General features: G+C 42.8%; 1 protein-coding gene across 1 annotated transcript in view; it reads left to right on the top strand.

Annotated features, from left to right (window-relative positions):
- Nucleotides 1-17,863, top strand: part of LOC139581022 (unconventional myosin-Id) — a 131,664-nt gene extending 113,801 nt beyond the window's left edge. The window contains exon 22 of the mRNA XM_071410323.1: nt 13,381-17,863. Coding sequence (XP_071266424.1) covers nt 13,381-13,537 — 157 coding nt within the window. The 3' untranslated portion in view covers nt 13,538-17,863. The remainder of the gene's footprint in view (nt 1-13,380) is intronic.
- The last annotated feature ends 399 nt before the right edge of the window (nt 17,864-18,262 follow it).

Here is an 18,262-nt window from a genome sequence, read left to right as displayed (position 1 = left end):
AGCTAAATATGCAGGTTTAAAAATATATACTTCTGTGTATTGATTTTAAGAAAGGCATTGATGTTCATGGTTAGGTACACATTGGAGCAATGATACGCACCGCATCGATTATATGCAACTCAGGACACGCTAGATAAACTAGTAATATAATCAACCATGTGTAGTTAACTAGTGATTATGATTGATTGATTGTTTTTTATAAGATAAGTTTAATGCTAGCTAGCAACTTACCTTGGCTTACTGCATTCACGTAACAGGCAGTCTCCTCGTGGAGTGCAATGAGAGGCAGGTGGTTAGTGCGTTGGACTAGTTAACCGTAAGGTTTCAAGATTGAATCCCCCTGTAACGTTCGTTCTCCTCCTCGTCTGAGGAGGAGCAAGGATCGGACCAATATGCAGCGAGGTATGAAGACATAATGATTTATTTAAAGAAAGACCAACACGAAAAAACTCTTAACAAACTACAAAACAGACCTGAACATGAGAACTTACAGACAACGAAGAACGCACGAACAGGAACAAACTCACAAACGAAACAGTCCCGTGTGGCATAAACACTAACACAGGAACAATCACCCACAAACAAACGGTGTGAACAGCCTACCTTAATATGGTTCTCAATCAGAGGAAACGTAAAACACCTGCCCCTGATTGAGAACCATATCAGGCTAATTAACAATGAACCTAAACATAGAAACACATAACATAGAATGCCCACCCAGCTCACACTAAACAAAGACAAAATAAAGGAAATAAGGTCAGGAACGTGACACCCCCGAGCTGACAAGGTGAAAATCTGTTGTTCTGCCCCTGAACGAGGCAGTTAACCCACCGTTCCTAGGCCGTCATTGAAAATAAGAATGTGTTTTAAACTGACTTGCCTAGTTAAATCGGTGTCCAAAAATACAGATTTCCGATTGGTATGAAAACTTGAAATCGGCCCTAATTAATTGGCCATTCCGATTAATCGGTCGACCTCTACCCTCTTCACGACTGTCTTGGTGTGTTTAGACCATGATAGTTTGTTGGTGATGTGGACACCAAGGAACTTGAAGCTCTCAACCTGCTCCACTGCAGCCCCGTCGATGAGAATGGGGAATGCTCGGTCCTCCTTTTCCTGTAGTCCACGATCATCTCCTTTGTCTTGATCACGTGGAGGGAGAGGTTGTTGTCCTGGCACCACACGGCCAGGTCTCTGACCTCCTCCCTATAGGCTGTCTCGTCGTTGTCAGTGATCAGGCCTACCACTGTTGTGTCATCAGCAAACTTAATGATGGTGTTGGAGTTGTGCCTGGCCATGCAGTCATGAGTGAACAGGGAGTACCGGAGGGGACTGAGCATGCACCCCTGAGGGGCCCCCGTTTTGAGGATCAGTGTAGCGGATGTGTTGTTACCTACCCTTACCACCTGGGGATGGCCCATCAGGAAGTCCAGGATCCAGTTGCAGAGGGAGGTGTTTAGTCCCAGGATCCTTACCTTAGTGATGAGCTTTGAGGGCACTATGGTGTTGAACGTTGAGCTGTAGTCGATGGATAGCATTCTCACATAGGTGTTCCTTTTGTCCAGGTGGGAAAGGACAGTGTGGAGTGCAATAGAGATTGCATCATCTGTGGATCTGTTGGGGCGGTATGAAAATTGGAGTGGGTCTAGCGTTTCTGGGATAATGGTGTTGATGTGAGCCATGACCAGCCATTCAAAGCACTTCATGGCTACAGATGTGAGTGCTACGGGTCGGTAGTCATTTAGGCAGGTTACTTTTAGTACCTGTGCCCAAGAACACTATGGTGGTCTGCTTGAAACGTGGTGGTATTACAGACTCAGTCAGGGACAGGTTGAAAATGTCAGTGAAGACACTAGCCAGTTGGTCAGCGCACATGCTCGGAGTACACGTCCTGGTAATCCGTCTGGCCCTGCGGCCTTGTGAATGTTGACCTGTTTAAAGGTCTTACTCACATTGGCTACGGAGAGCGTGATCACACAGTCGTCTGGAACAGCTGGTGGTCTCATGCATGTTTCAGTGTTACTTGGAATAGGGATAGCAAAGGGATAGCAAACAATTTATTGACTAAATTCCTCTTGCCATCACACTATATCTGTTTGGTTAAATAACTTTATTTTGAGTTAATGTGGACCCATTGACTCAGACTTGAGCACTTGGACCAGGACTCGAGCACTGAGACTCGGACTTCAGCCATAGGGGACTTCGGGGTCGATTCAGACTCGAGGTTTAGTGACTGGACAACATCACTGGGCGAAACAGTAATTAGATCCTGTTCAAAGTCATTAGCACCTGTTCTACACTGTACAAAAATATAAACGCAATGTGTAAAGTGCTGGTCCTATGTTTCAAGAGCTGAAATAACAGATCCCAGAAATGTTCCATACTCAAAAAAGCTTATTTCTCTCAAATGTTGTGCACAAGGAAACTAGGCGTATGTCGCAAGTCACGACTTCACATGAGAGCAGTTTTATCAAAATCCGTTTTTGGGTAGAAATACCTTCTTGACCATTGTGAACTTTCATGTGCCTTAATAAGAAACCTGTATGCCATCTTTAAATACGAATACAATTGTTAAATTACGAGCCTTATTGGTTAAGCCACAGAAAAAGTGAGCAACCTTCCCACTAGCCATGATTGGCTGAGATAATGAGTGGGCTGGACATGCCGAGAGATGAGTTCAGATTGGTTCTGACTATTTGAGCTCGTCAGTCTGTGTTGGTAATCCTGTCGACCGCGTCTTTTAATTTTTTAATTTAATTTTAATTTTAATTTTGTAGTGGAGCTGCATAAGTGTTGCACTCCACTTTGAAGTGGAATTAGAGTACGGTAGCTAAAGAGGTGGAGAAAATACCTGTCTCCGGATTACATCTTCAAACTAAGGGCAACCGTGGTATGGCATTCCTGACAGGGAGACGCCAGTAACCGAAAGTCTGCTAGATCGAATCCTCTAGCTGACAAGGTGAAAATCGGTCATTCTGCCCCTGAACAAGGCAGTTAACCAACTGTTCCTAGGCCATCATTGTAAATAAGAATTTGTTCTTAACTGACTTGCCTAGTTAAATAAAGGTTAAATAAAAAATATACAAAATTCTGTACCAGCTTGAAGAACCTCCACTATCATGACACATGGTGTAGAGATACATTACAGGATCTCTATAACTAAGAAAGGGACTTCTAGTATTATTGTCCCGTTCTTTTGACCCACCCCTCTCTCCACTGCTACAGTACATTAGGCACTGAGCTAGGCTACACTATGGAGGCTTTTGGCTGTGATCAATGCTCTCCTTGGCAGCCGCACTTCATGGCTCCTGTGTGGCTGTTGTGTTTGTGAGTGTATGTCTCTCTCCTCTCTCTCTCCCTCTTTCTCTATCTTTCTCTCTCCCTCTTTCCTCATCTAAACCTCTTTTTAAACCTCTCAGATTGATTTTGTTCTTCCTCCTCACCTCTCTAAGTTCAGCGGGGAATGTCTTTGATCAATAGACTTTTTGCTGCTAAGCCGTTTTCCCCAACATTTTAAGATGACCTACTTAGTAATCTCCCCAGTTAGAGTATATAGCTCTTCTTTTCATAAAAAAAGGAGAAAGAGACAGAGAGGAGGAGAGGAAAAAGGAAGATATCCGCAGGCGGATTTGCCGCACTCTCACAGCTTAATAAATATTGGAGGCGAAGGCCGGCTTCTGTAATGATTTGGTCACTAATAACCTGGGATTAGGGTGGTTTTGAAGGGCAGCTGTTGCTGCATTAGAGCAGATTTTAACTTAGGAGGGGTTCTTTGCCTCCTGGTGTTGTGTTGTAAGTGGTTTACAGTCTAGTCTTCAGGTTCAATATTTTATTTTTATTTTTTTATTTCACCTTTATTTAACCAGGTAGACAATTTGAGAACAAGTTCTCATTTACAACTGCGACCTGGCCAAGATAAAGCAAAGCAGTGCAACAACAACACAGAGTTACACATAAACAAACGTACAGTCAATAACACAATAGAAAAGTCTATGTACAATGTGTGCAAATGTAGTAAGATTAGGGCGGTAAGGCAATAAATAGGCCATAGAGGCGAACTAATTACAATTTAGCATTAACACTGGAGTGATAGATGTGCAGATGATGATGTGCAAGTAGAGATACTGTGGTGCAAAAGAGCAAAAAAATAACAATATGGGAATGAGGTAGTTGGGTGTGCTATTTACAGATGGGCTGTGTACAGGTACAGTGATCGGTAAGCTGCTCTGATAGCTGATGTTTAAAGTTAGAGAGGGAGATATGTTTCCAGCTTCAGTGATTTTTGCAATTTGTTCCAGTCATTGGCAGCAAAGAACTGGAAGGAAAGGCGGCCAAAGTAGGTGTTGGCTTTGGGGATGACCAGTGAAATATACCTACTGGAGCACGTGCTATGTGTGGGTGTTGCTATGGTGACCAGTGAGCTGAGATAAGGCGGGGCTTTACCTAGCTAAGACTTATAGATGACCTGGAGCCAGTGGTTTTGACAAGGAATATGTAGCGAGGGCCAGCCAACGTGAGCATACAGGTCGCAGTGGTGAGTAGTATATGGGGCTTTGGTGACAAAACAGATGGCACTGTGATAGACTACATCCAATTTGCTGAGTAGAGTGTTGGAGGCTATTTTGTAAATTACATCGCCGAAGTCGAGGATCGGTAGGATAGTCCGTTTTATGTTTTAATTTCTGTTTGAAAAAGCGAGCCTTAGCTTTCCTAACTGACTGTGTATATTGGTTCCTGACTTCCCTGAAAAGTTGCATATCGCGGGGGCTATTCGATGCTAATGCAGTACGCCACAGGATGTTTTTGTGCTGGGGCAGTCAAGTCTGGGGTGAACCAAGGGCTATATCTTTTCTTAGTTCTACATTTTTTTAATGGGGCATGCTTATTTAAGATGGTGAGGAAAGCATTTTTAAAGAGCAACCAGGCATCCTCTACTGACGGGATGAAGTCAATATCCTTCCAGGATACCTGGGCCAGGTCGATTAGAAAGGCCTGCTCGCTGAAGTGTTTAAGGTAGCGTTTGACAGTGATGAGGGTTGATCGTTTGACCACGGACCCATTACGGACGCAGGCAATGAGGCAGTGATCGCTGAGATCCTGGTTGAAGACAGCAGAGGTGTATTTAGAGGGCAAGTTGGTCAGGATAATATCTATGAGGGTGCCCATGGTTACAGATTTAGGGTTGTACCTGGCAGGTTCCTTGATAATTTGTCTGAGATTGAGGGCATCTATCTTAGATTGTAGGACTGCCGGGGTGTTAAGCATATCCCAGTTTAGATCACCTAACAGTACGATCTCTGAAGATAGATGGTGGGCAATCAATTCACATATGGTGTCCAGGGCACAGCTGTGGGCTGAGGGGGTCTATAACAAGCGGCAACGGTGAGAGACTTATTTCTGGAAAGGTGGATTTTTAAAAGTAGAAGCTCGAATTGTTTGGGCACAGACCTGGATAGTATGCCAGAACTCTGCAGGCTATCTCTGCAGTAGATTGCAACTCCGCCCCCTTTGGCAGTTCTATCTTGTCGGAAAATGTTGTAGTTGGGGATGGAAATGTCTGAATCTTTGGTGGCCTTCCTAAGCCAGGATTCAGAAACGGCTAGGACATCAGGGTTGGCAGAGTGTGCTAAAGCAGAGAATAAAACAAACTTAGGGAGGAGGCTTTTAATGTTAACATGCATGAAACCAAGGCTTTTACGGTTACAGAAGTCAACAAATGAGAGCGCCTGTGGAATAGGTGTGGTCCTGGGGGCTTCAGGGCCTGGGTTAACCAGGGTACGGCTAAAGGCTATAAGAACTGGTCGTCTAGTGCGTTGGGAACAGAGAATAAAAGGAGCAGATTTCTGGCTGTGGCAGAATAGATTCAGGGCATAATGTACAAACAAGGGTATGGTAGGATGTGAGTACAGTGGAGGTAAACCTAGGCATTGAGTGACGATGAGAGCGGTTGCGTCTCTGGAGGCACCAGTTAAGCCAGGTGAGGTCTCCACATGTGTGGCAGGTGGGACAAAAGAGCTATCTAAGGCATTTAGGGCAGGGCTGTGGGCTCTACAGTGAAATAAAACAATAATAACTAACAAAAATGGCAGTATACAAGGCATATTGACATTAGGGAGAGGCATGTGTAGCCGAGTGATCATAGGGTTCAATGAACAGCAATAGGTAAGTCAGGGAGCTGTTTGGTAGTCGCTACTACACGAGGCGAGCTGGAGACACGGCGATTCAGAAAGCTAGCGGCCCGGGGCCAGCAGATGGGTCTTCGGCCTGTTGAAACCATCTCGGGCGATTATGTCGGCAGACCAGTCGTGATGGATTGGCGGGGCTCTGTGTCGGCAATAAAGGGTTCAGGCCAATTGGCAAAAGAGGTATTGTAGTCCAAGAATTAGCTGGTAGACCTCTTTGGCTAGCCGGGAGATGGGCTTAGCTCGAGGCTAGCTCAAGGCTAACTGGTGCTTGCTTTGAGACAGAGGCGTTAGCCAGGAGTGTTCACTCGGATTGCTAGCTAGCTGCAATGATCCGGTGTAATGGTCCAGAGCTTGCGGTAGGAATCCGGAGATGTGGTAGAAAAAAAGCAGTCCGATATGCTCTGGGTTGATTTCACTCTGTACAGACTGTCAGGTATTGACCGAGCTGAAGCTGGCTGGTGTCCGAGTTAACGGTGAAGACCGCTAGCAGTGGCTAACTGACTACTAGCTAGTAGCTAGTTAGCTGTCTAGCTTCTGATGGGGGTTTCAGTTCTGAAGTATAAAAATAGCAGATCTGTACCACATTGGGTGAGGCAGGTTGCAGGAGAGTATATTCAGTCTGTAGATGGAAAGTGAGATTAAAATATATACGAAATATATACAGGAAAAAAACGAGAAATTATTATTTACACGGGACAAATACACGTCCGACTGCTACGCCATCTTGGATCAATGAATTACATTGGATTTTTTGGGGCAGAAAAGTCAGGAGGAGACATGTCTGAGAAGAAATAGAAGGAACTTAGAGAAGGTATAATTATCTGGAGCCAGTGGTCCATAGAGCATTTCTCTCTATTTCATCTTTTCTCATCTATTCCTTCTCCTCCTCCCCCTTCTTCTGTATATCATCTCCTATCTCATCCTCTCTCGCCTCCTTGGGGGGGAGGTTTGTTTGCTTGTGTTCTGGAAGACGGGATTGGGGTTTGGCCGCAAGACGTGTGTTGAATTTGGGAGGGGAGTTGGCTATCTATCAAACATGAATGGACCATTGGTCCACCTCTACAATCTACTAACCTCAGCCCCACCCCCTCACACAGTAGTAGCAGGCAGAAACACCTGTCCACATATATACACACACGCACACACAATCTCAGTATTGATCAGGCTGGCAGGTTTTTATTTTAGAACTGCTGTTAAGGAAAGCAGGGGCAGAGATCTGACAAACCAACAGTGGGAGCTCTTCTCCCTCTCACATCCACATAAACAGAACCTTGTGGAGACCCAACCCTCAGGCTCGGGTGTGCGTGCGTGCGTGCACTGTGGGCATGTGATGCTCTTGGCACAGAACCTGTGCTCTTGTTGATCATCTGGCCCGTCATTGCGCCGTCTGTCTCTGCCACAAACACTCTATTCACATGCGCTGCCCATATTTGCAATAATCTGCCAGTATTTGCGTCATACTACCACAAAACCGATCTGTCGTTCGTTAGTTTGACAGATACTTCGCAAGCATTGCACTTCGAAAGAGACTTTAAAGTCTCTTAGGTCTAAATGTAACCTATATATAACCTTATCTTGAGCACAAGTCCAGAGTCTTCTGCAAGTCATGATGGTTTTGCTGAGTGACTTTACCTGTATATCTTAAGTATGGGAATTTCTCATCTATTTTGCAGGAGGCAGGAGAGCTTGGCTCCATGACGGAAAAAAATACCTTGAAAAGGATGAGTCAATGGTGTTGCCTGGATGCAGATAGATTGCCATGTCGATTTCCCTACTTGTCTTCCTCTTCCTCCTCTCTATCCTCGAAGAGGCTGGGGTAGATGGGGGCAGAAGATCTCTAGCGAAGAAAATACACAGTTACTGCGAAAGAGAGTAGGAAATAATAGATTTTCTAGTAGGAGAGTAGAGGCAGTGGTGTCTGAGTCTCTCCCTGGGGGAGATGGCTTGACTAAGACTGGTCACTCAATATTGGATTGAGTACGTTTACATGCACACTAATAATTCGGTATTAAACCGATTATGTCAGTAGGCAGATTATGCAATAGTCAAGTAAACGATTTACTCTAAATTTATCTTAATCTTGTCTCAAAATTGAAGTAGGCATACGCTGATTAAAACACCTGGCATTCTGAGCAGTCTTTCGAATGATTAGGACATGTACACACCTTAATCGGCGTCCAGCGGTGTATTTGATCTGTGCACGTGCCAGCACCAGCCGAGTGACGTGTGTTCGGAACAACTGAGTGTATGCGTCTTAGAAGTAGTTTTCACACTTTATGTCCGTACTCAGGATCAAATATGCTTCCCAAAAATAACATGTTCGCTGTGGTAGAATGTTTATTTTGATTGGTGTTTTCCTGCATTGATCAGAGTGCCATCAGGTAGACTGATTTCAGATGTGTCCATGTAAACAGAATGATTAGGGAAATCATTCTTCTTGCAAATCATGTACTTTTTAATCAAACTATTTTATTAATCTGACTTTCCACAATAATCGCATTATTCGGTGCATGTAACCGTACACAAATGAAAAATAAATTTCACAGCATTTTCGAGGACCAGGGATTTTACAAGGGATATTACATTTTTTAAGCGTTTCTTAGTATTTACCACTTATAAAGGTGTCCAATACATTGTCTGTATATTCTATGCACAACGTCTGTCTGTGCATACTATGTGTATTTGTAAGCTTAACCCTGCTTGTCCTTCAAGTGAGCTGATAGCAGCCCCGTGGCTATGCTTGCCATGCTATCCTCTGAGACAGACAGACAGACGAGAGACATTTATCAGAGCTGCCGTCCTATTGGCTGTCAGGGGCGGCCATGACAGATGGAAAGGTTCACGTGGTTGCCATGGTGACCCTGCACCACCGCAGCCCTCATCGCTGGGCTACAGTAATGAATGTATAATGCAGACGAAGAAGTCTGGCATGGGTAGTTTGAGTTGATTGTTGTTGCTTGTGAGGCGTTGTTGCGTAACTAGACGTGTCAAGGTCACGCTGATTAATTTCTCTGGATTTAATACCACTGGCTGAGTGGATGCTTTGGCTCCGGGTGTTTCGGCGAATCACCAAGGGTGTTTTAATTAATTATGTATTTTGACAAACGGTGCGAGCGGCCGTTAACGGTGCCTAGCGAGAAATGGTGTCAGGGTGAGAGGCAACCATTTTTCTCTCCCTCTCTTTTAATGAACTGTAGTTCTCTCTCTAGCATGGTAGCTCTAGCTACAGTGCATTCGGAAAGTATTCAGACCCCTTGACTTTTTCCACATTTTGTTGCGTTACAGCTTATTCTAAAATAGATGGAATCGTTTTTTCCCCTCATCAATCTACACACAATACCCCATCATTTTTATAAGAAAAAAACAGAAATATCACATTTACATAAGTATTCAGACCCTTTACTCAGTACTTTGTTGTAGCACCTTTGGCAGCGAATACAGCCTTGAGTCTTCTTGGGTATGATGCTACAAGCTTAGCACACCTGTATTTGGGGAGTTTCTCCCGTTCTTCTCTGCAGATCCTCTCAAGCGCTGTCCGTTTGGAGGGGGAGCGTCGCTGCACTGCTATTTTCAGGTCTCTCCAGAGCTGTTCGATCGGGTTCAAATCCGGGCTCTGGCTGGGCCGCTCAAGGATAGTCAGAGACTTGTCCCTAAGCCACTCCTGCGTTGTCTTGGCTGTGTGTTTAGGGTCGTTGTTGGAAGGTGAACCTTCGCCTCAGTCTGAGGTCCTGAGTGCTCTGGAGCACGTTTTCATCAAGGATCTCTCTGTACATTGCTCTGTTCATCTTTCCCTCGATCCTGACTAGTCTCCCAGTCCCTGCCGCTGAAAACATCCCCACAGCATGATGCTGCCATCACCATACTTCACCATAGGGATGGTGCCAGGTATCCTCCAGATGTGACGCTTGGCATTGAGGCCAAAGAGTTCAACCTTGGTTTCATCAGACCAGAGAATCTTGTTTCTCATGGTCTGTGAGTCCTTTAGGTGGCTTTTGGCAAACTCCAAGTGGGCTGTCATGTGCCTTACTGAGGGGTGGCTTCCGTCTGGCCACTCTACCATAAAGGCCTGCTTGGTGGAGTGCTGCAGAGATGGTTGTCCTTCTGGAAGGTTCTATCTCCACAGAGGAACTCTGGAGCTCTGTCAGAGAGACCACCGGGTTCTTGGTCACCTCAATGACCAAGGCCCTTCTCCACCGATTGCTCAGTTTGGCCGGGCGGCCAGCTCTAGGAAGAGTCTTGGTGGTTCCAAACTTCTTCCATTTAAGAATGATGGAGGCCACTGTGTTCTTGGGGACCTTCAATTCTGCAGAATTGTTTGGTACCCTCCCTGTGCCTCGACACAATCCTGTCTCAATCCTGTCTCGGAACTCTACGGACAATTCCTTCAACCTAATGGCTTGGTTTCTGCTCTGACATGCACTGTAAACTGTGGGACCTTATATAGACAGGTGAGTGCCTTTCCAAATCATGTCCAATCAATTTAATTTACCCCAGGTGGACACCAATCAAGTTGTAGAAACGTCTCAAGGATGATCAATGGAAACAGGATAATCCTGAGCTCTATTTCGAGTCTCATAGCAAAGGGTCTGAAAGCTTATGTAAATAAGATTCTTATTTTTAATACATTTGCAAACATTTCTAAAAACATGTTTACACTTTGTCATTATGGGGTATTGTGTGTAGATTGATGAGTAAAAAAATTAATTTAATCAATTTTAGAATAATGCTGTAACGTAACATGTGGAAAAAGTCAAGGGGTCTGAATACTTTCCGAATGCGCTTAAACACACTTTAGAACACACACTTTATAACACACTTTTTTCCCCCAGACACTCACACCCTGACTCCCTCACAAGTAACTTTTTCTCCCTCAACAAATGTTTGATTTGCCTCATTGATCCTCTTAAAGAGGGAATAGTGCAAAATGGCCGTTCAGACAGAAAATCCCTAACTAGATGTGACAAGCACTAAAAGCCAATCGGCTGGTGAGCCATACCAACAGTACAGGCACGTGGATCATTCCTGGGGTATATGCTACAATGTTCTATAGTCTATATCTATGCCCATTAGCATCAAGTTTGCTTTAGGTCTTTTCCATATTATGACGATGCATATCCACAACAGTGAAGGATGCACAGTCAATTGAAGGTGTACCATATCAATGTTTTTGGTGTAAAAAGCCCTTTAGCATTTACTACATATCATACACCATACTTTCTCTCTCTCTCTTAATATTGATGTACCAACTGTAAGGTATGTACGATACATGCTTAACAAGGTGCATCAAAGCTGGGACCGAGAGACTGAAAAACAGCTTCTATCTCAAGGTCATCAGACTGTTAAACAGCAATCACTAACACAGAGAGGCTGCTGCCTACGTAGAGACTTGAAATCTTACATGACTTGTATCTTACATTACTCATCTCATATGTACAGTGGGGAGAACAAGTATTTAATACACTGCCGATTTTGCAGGTTTTCCTGCTTACAAACATGTAGAGGTCTGTCATTTTTATCATAGGTACACTTCAACTGTGAGAGACGGAATCTAAAACAAAAATCCAGAAAATCACATTGTATGATTTTTAAGTAATTAATTTGCATTTTATTGCATGACATAAGTATTTGATCACCTACCAACCAGTAAGAATTCCGGCTCTCACAGACCTGTTAGTTTTTCTTTAAGAAGCCCTCCTGTTCTCCACTCATTACCTGTATTAACTGCACCTGTTTGAACTCGTTACCTGTATAAAAGACACCTGTCCACACACTCAATCAAACAGACTCCAACCTCTCCACAATGGTCAAGACCAGAGAGCTGTGTAAGGACATATGGGATAAAATTGTAGACCTGCACAAGGCTGGGATGGGCTACAGGACAATAGACAAGCAGCTTGGTGAGAAGGCAACAACTGTTGGCGCAATTATTAGAAAATGGAAGAAGTTCAAGATGACGGTCAATCACCCTCGGTCTGGGGCTCCATGCAAGATCTCACCTCGTGGGGCATCAATGATCTTGAGGAAGGTGAGGGATCAGCCCAGAACTACACGGCAGGACCTGGTCAATGACCTGAAGAGAGCTGGGACCACAGTCTCAAAGAAAACCATTAGTAACACACTACGCCGTCATGGATTAAAATCCTGCAGCGCACGCAAGGTCCCCCTGCTCAAGCCAGCGCATGTCCAAGCCTGTCTGAAGTTTGCCAATGACCATCTGGATGATCCAGAGGAGGAATGGGAGAAGGTCATGTGGTCTGAAGAGACAAAAATAGAGCTTTTTGGTCTAAACTCCACTCGCCGTGTTTGGAGGAAGAAGAAGGATGAGTACAACCCCAATAACACCATCCCAACCGTGAAGCATGGAGGTGGAAACATCATTCTTTGGGGGTGCTTTTCTGCAAAGGGGACAGGACGACTGCATCGTATTGAGGGGAGGATGGATGGGGCCATGTATCGCGAGATCTTGGCCAACAACCTCCTTCCCTCAGTAAGAGCATTGAAGATGGGTCGTGGCTGGGTCTTCCAGCATGACAACGACCCGAAACACACAGCCAGGGCAACTAAGGAGTGGCTCCGTAAGAAGCATCTCAAGGTCCTGGAGTGGCCTAGCCAGTCTATATATTTATATGTACATATTCTTATTCCATCCCTTTAGACTTGTGTGTATTAGGTAGTTGTTGTGGAATTGTTAGATTACTTATTTATTTTTTCAACTTTATTTAATCTCTTTTTCAAGAAACACCTGGTCCAATAGCAGCAGGGGGAACAAAGTGTCAAACAAAACAATTTCCATACACTAATACAACATTAAACAAAACTATGGACACACATACAGTACAACAATTACATATTACATAAAAAAACACGAGAATGTCTTGACTAAAAAACAGCTGTCCTAAAGACAATTACACTCTTTTATGATATTTACATCGACCAAGTGTTTAAACTCCACCAACGAGACTAGATCATCAAATGTTCAGGAGAGAATTCCAGGACCACAGAGCTGAGTAACTAAAACTTTTTCTACCATGACCTGTTCTAATTCTTGGTACTGTTAAATATTACTGCACTGTCGAAACTAGAAGCACAAGCATTTCGCTACACTCGCATTAACATCTGCTAACCATGTGTATGGGACCAATACGATTTGATTTGACACATTTTTCTTTTTATCTCTCTTTCTCCCTCTCTGCAGTGAGAAGAGGAAGCTGCAGGTGAATATCGCCAGTCCCATTCAGTGCAGTATGAATGGCAGGAAATGCACTGTCATTGTGGAGCCCAAGATCAACCAATCGCAGCCAGACTTCACCAAGAGCCGCTCCGGTTATATTCTGGCAGTGCCTGGAAACTAAAAGGGCCACTCGGGGGCCACTCGGTCTGTGACAAGGACAAGTGACGATGAGGTGTCAAATGAGGAATATGTGAATCATAACTCTGTTTGTATAGAGCTCATTTGTGAACTAGATGGCATGATATGATACATGGGAGGGTTGAACTCTCAGAATGAAAGCCATGCCAAATTTGTAACTTTGAATAGATATTTATTTGACGTAACTCAATGTTTTTCAATAGAACATGTAAGATGTTTAATACATACACATGTTTTTAGTTAATTAGACAGACTCACACACATGCACAACATTAATTCACCAAAGAGTCAATTTTTTCCCCTCACTTTTCGATATCAAGTTGAGTTCACATTTACAACTGAGCTGTTTTGTCGGGGCATCGATCATTTTATGTTACGCTAGCTTTGGTTTATCATGATTAGTATCACATTATCCGGCATTTCGTTTGAGTAGAATATCTTGTTCAGAAATGTATATTCTCACGGCTACAGTGCCTTCAGAAAGTATTCATACCCCTTGACTTATTCCACATTATGTTGTGTTACAGCCTGAATTCAAAAATGGATTAAATAGATTTGTTTTCTCACCCATCTACACAAAATACCCCCATAATGAAAACATCTGAAATTTTAGCAAATGTATTGAAAATGAAATACAGAAATCAAATTTTACATGGGTATTCACACCCCTGAATCAAGGCATGTTAGAATCACCTTTGGCAGTGATTACAGCTGTGAGTTTTTCTGGGTAAGTCTCTAAGAGCTTTGCACACCTGGATTGTGCAAAATTTGCACATTATTCTTTCAAAAGTTCTTCAAGCTCTGTCAAGTTGGTTGTTTAGACAGCCATTTTCAAGTCTTGCCATAGATTGTAAACGCTGATTTAAATCAAAACTGTAACTACGCAACTCCAGTGATTATTTGGCCTTGTGTTTTAGGTTATTGTCCTCCTGAAAGGTGAATTTGTCTCCAAGTGTCTGTTGAAAAGCAGACTGAACCAGGTTTTCTTCTAGGATTTTGCCTGTGCTTAACTCTATTCTGTTTATTTTTACCCTAAATAAACGTCCTATTCCTTGTCAACGACAAGCATACCCATAACAGGATGCAGCCACCACCATGCTTGAAAAAAATGGTACTCAGTGATGAGTTGGATTTGCCCTAATAATAATGCTTTGTATTCAGGACATAAAGTTTTTCTTTGCCACATTTTTTGCTGTTTTAAGATAGTGCCTTATTGCAAACAGGATGCATGTTTTAGAATATTTTTAATCTGCACAGGCTTCCTTCTTTTCACTCTGTCATTTAGGTTAGTATTGTGGAGTAACTACAATGTTGTATCACTGCCATTAAACTGTTTTAAAGTCACCATTGGCCTCATGGTGAAATCCCCTAGCGGTGTCCTTCCTCCCCGGCAACTGAGTTAGGGTTAGGAAGGACGCCTGTATCTTTCTAGTGACTGGGTGTATTGATGAACCATCCAAAGTGTAATTAATAACTTCACCATGCTCAAAGGGAAGTTCAATGTCAATATTGTTATTGCACACAGAATGTGTCCATGCAACTTATTATGTGACTTGTTAAGCACATTTTTACTCCTGGACTTATTTAGGTTTGCCATAACAAAGGGGTTGAATACTTATTGACTTGAGACATTTCAGTTTTTCAGTTTTTATTCAAGTGTATTTTTTTTTGTAAAAACATCATTCTAATTTGACATTATGGGGTATTGTGTGTAGGTCAGTGACACAAAATCTAAATGTAATCCATTTTAAATTGAGGCTGTAACACAACAAAATGTGGAAAAGTCTAGGGGTGTGAAAGCACTGTATGTTTTCATTATTTATTTGTATCTAAAATGGATATTTGATGGAAAGATGTTTAACACAACCGTTGTTTTAGACTACAGATAGACCACAGCCAGTCCGGCATACACACATTTTCCATTCCTTCTGTATTTCGGAACAAGAATGGGAGAGAATGTTGTCCTATGTACTTTAATGACGGATCAGTGTCAGAGGCACAGATGAGAAGTGTGTCGTTCTTCAGTTAGTTTGTCACAGGGTGTTTAGTGGGATGTGTTGAGCATATCCTGAACCTGAATGTCACGACATGCTCTGAGAGGAGCATTAAAATAAATATTTGAACCTCTTATTTCTATGCATATACTGTACAGATGTAGCATCATGTTATGGGTATGCTTGTCACTGGCAGGGACTGGGGAGTTTGTCAGGATGAAAATAAATATGAAAGGAGCAAAGCCCAGATAAAAAGTTAGAGGAAACCCTGCCTCGTTCTTCTGAATACCTAACCCTGGGATCATTTTATTTTTCAGCGGGACAATTGCACAAATGTTAATGCCAAAGACACAACAGAAAGGCCTTCCAATAGGTGTTGAGTGTTCCTGAATGATCCAGTCTGCCATGACTTATATTGGCTTGAAAATAAGAGACTAGGCTGACAAAAACAATGGATATATGTTGCCCTAAGAGTTGTGTGATGTTGATAGAATCTTATTCCAAATGTTTTACAGCTGTAATGGCTGCCAAAGGTTATTACACAAAGGATTAACTCTCCGGTGTGAAGATGTACGCAATCAAGACATCTTTGTGTTTTATATTTTATTTATTCAGACGATTTTCTGTCATTTTCTTTGACTTTGGAAATGTGCAGTAGGTTGTGTAAATCAGTAGTAAAAAAACATTTAATTAATTGTTTTATTTCATTTTATGGCAGCAAAATGTGAAGACTGTGCAAGGGGTTTGTAGTCTTTCACTAGGGACTGTATCTCTCTGTCAGTTGGCATCATTTTCAGTTAAAAATCTCCAATCAGTTTCAGAATTGCTGCCGAGTGCTAATTGCTTTGCAAATTGGCCAGGAAAATCGGTACATAATTAGTTAAATAGCGTGTCTCTCATCTCAACTAAAGAAATCTTCCTTTACCTTGCAGCAATGGCGTATGATGACCTTGTTCTGTTGCTTGATAAGGCATTTTAGACCAGAAAATGGCTGCAACCTGCTGGAAAATGTCCCTCTATTGGGGGAAAGTTGTAGGCTATGTATTGTGGATAGTATCTCTAATGGCAGGTGTTGTAATATGTGGTTAGTCCTCAGGGCTGCCTGTAAAACTTGCTTATTATAGCTCGCCTCCATATCCTCTGACTGTCTGTGACTGTCTGTCACATCCAACTGAAATAGGTTTCTCTCTCTCCTGTCTCCCGACATGCCTGTCTAGTAAGGAAGGATACTTTAATCTGAGAACAAAAGCCCGGCTTGGCTGCCTCTTCTCCTCCCCTCTATCGCTCTATCTCCTCCTTCACTCCATCACATCTTTTGGCACTGGCCAGGTGGGTAGACTGACACTGCAGGGCCAATGAGGAGTTTATTCTGAACCCCCCTGTTCCCCGGAGGAGAGAGAGAGGAAAGGGAGAGAGCGCATCAATGAAGACAGAGAGATAGATGAGATGCCCACTTTCCTCACTACTACATAAATAAGACCGGTGCAAACGCGTGATTATTTAGCTGAGTAAGGATTCTAATAGTTCACTGTCACTCTGGGATGCGGCATGGAGACTGTTAATATCCTGAGTCGTCTACTGTACATTCAGTACACATGGATAAAAAGTAGTCAGGTGAAAATGGTTTACCTGTGCCATCAATTCTTTCAGCTTTACCCTTCAGTTTGTGATCTGTGTCTAGAAGGTGTTGTGCCCGGCAAATCCTTGTCCCTCCTTGGTTTGTGTTGGGCTTGACTTTTCTTATCCAAAGCTTAACCTACAGTACGGTAAATCCCCCTGATTGTTTGTTTTTTTGCTGGCCGGATAGCACTCTAGTGCCTTCAGAAAGGGAACCCAGTCTATAACATTTCATTGAGTTTCTTCTGTCTTCTGTTGGTAACCATTTTGATTACAATTGTAAAATGTGTACCCGATTCTCAGCAATTGTTTTAATTTTAGTGCAAAGATATCTGCAAATTGAGAATTGGGGAAGGTTGATAACATGTTGGAACATTGTTGTAATCTAGGGGGCGGTAATGTTCAGAGTTTCTGTAATGAGTATATATATATTCTAATTTCCTTCAATATATTCAATACACCATATATATATATATATAGATGAATATATAGATACATTTGCTGATCAAACTATTTGCCTAATTTAATATTTTGTGTATTTATGTAATATCTATCTATGTCATATATATGTATATATTGATATTGATAATGAATGAGAGTGTTTGGACCAAATCTGAAGGGTTAGGGTTAAATATACAAGGACCCACAGTGATTGTTATTTGATTGAATCATTTAATTAATAAACATATTTGTTCCAGTGGAATGACTCTTTAGTTGACATAGGACATTTTGATGTTGCTCACCTAGTGTGTGTGTGTGAATTTGTGTTTACAACCAGGAAAACACATGCTTCATCAAGGTCTGCTGGTATGTAGGCTAGTCTGTGATGTTTTCTCCTTCTCCCAGCTCTTCTCGTCTCTGTGCTGTCGGTAATATGGGGAAGCCAAACCACGCTAATCCGCCTGCTAACCTAGCAGCTGTTTCCCAGGATGCTAATCCGCCTGCTAACCTAGAAACTGTTTCCCAGGATGCTAATCCGCCTGCTAACCTAGAAACTGTTTCCCAGGATGCTAATCCGCCTGCTAACCTAGAAACTGTTTCCCAGGATGCTAATCCGCCTGCTAACCTAGCAGCTGTTTTCCAGGATGCTAATTCGC

Source organism: Salvelinus alpinus, chromosome 7, assembly GCF_045679555.1.
Source record: "Salvelinus alpinus chromosome 7, SLU_Salpinus.1, whole genome shotgun sequence".
Classification (NCBI taxonomy): domain Eukaryota; kingdom Metazoa; phylum Chordata; class Actinopteri; order Salmoniformes; family Salmonidae; genus Salvelinus; species Salvelinus alpinus.
Note: the sequence above shows the minus strand (reverse complement) of the source record. Positions and strands in the feature narration are given on the sequence as shown.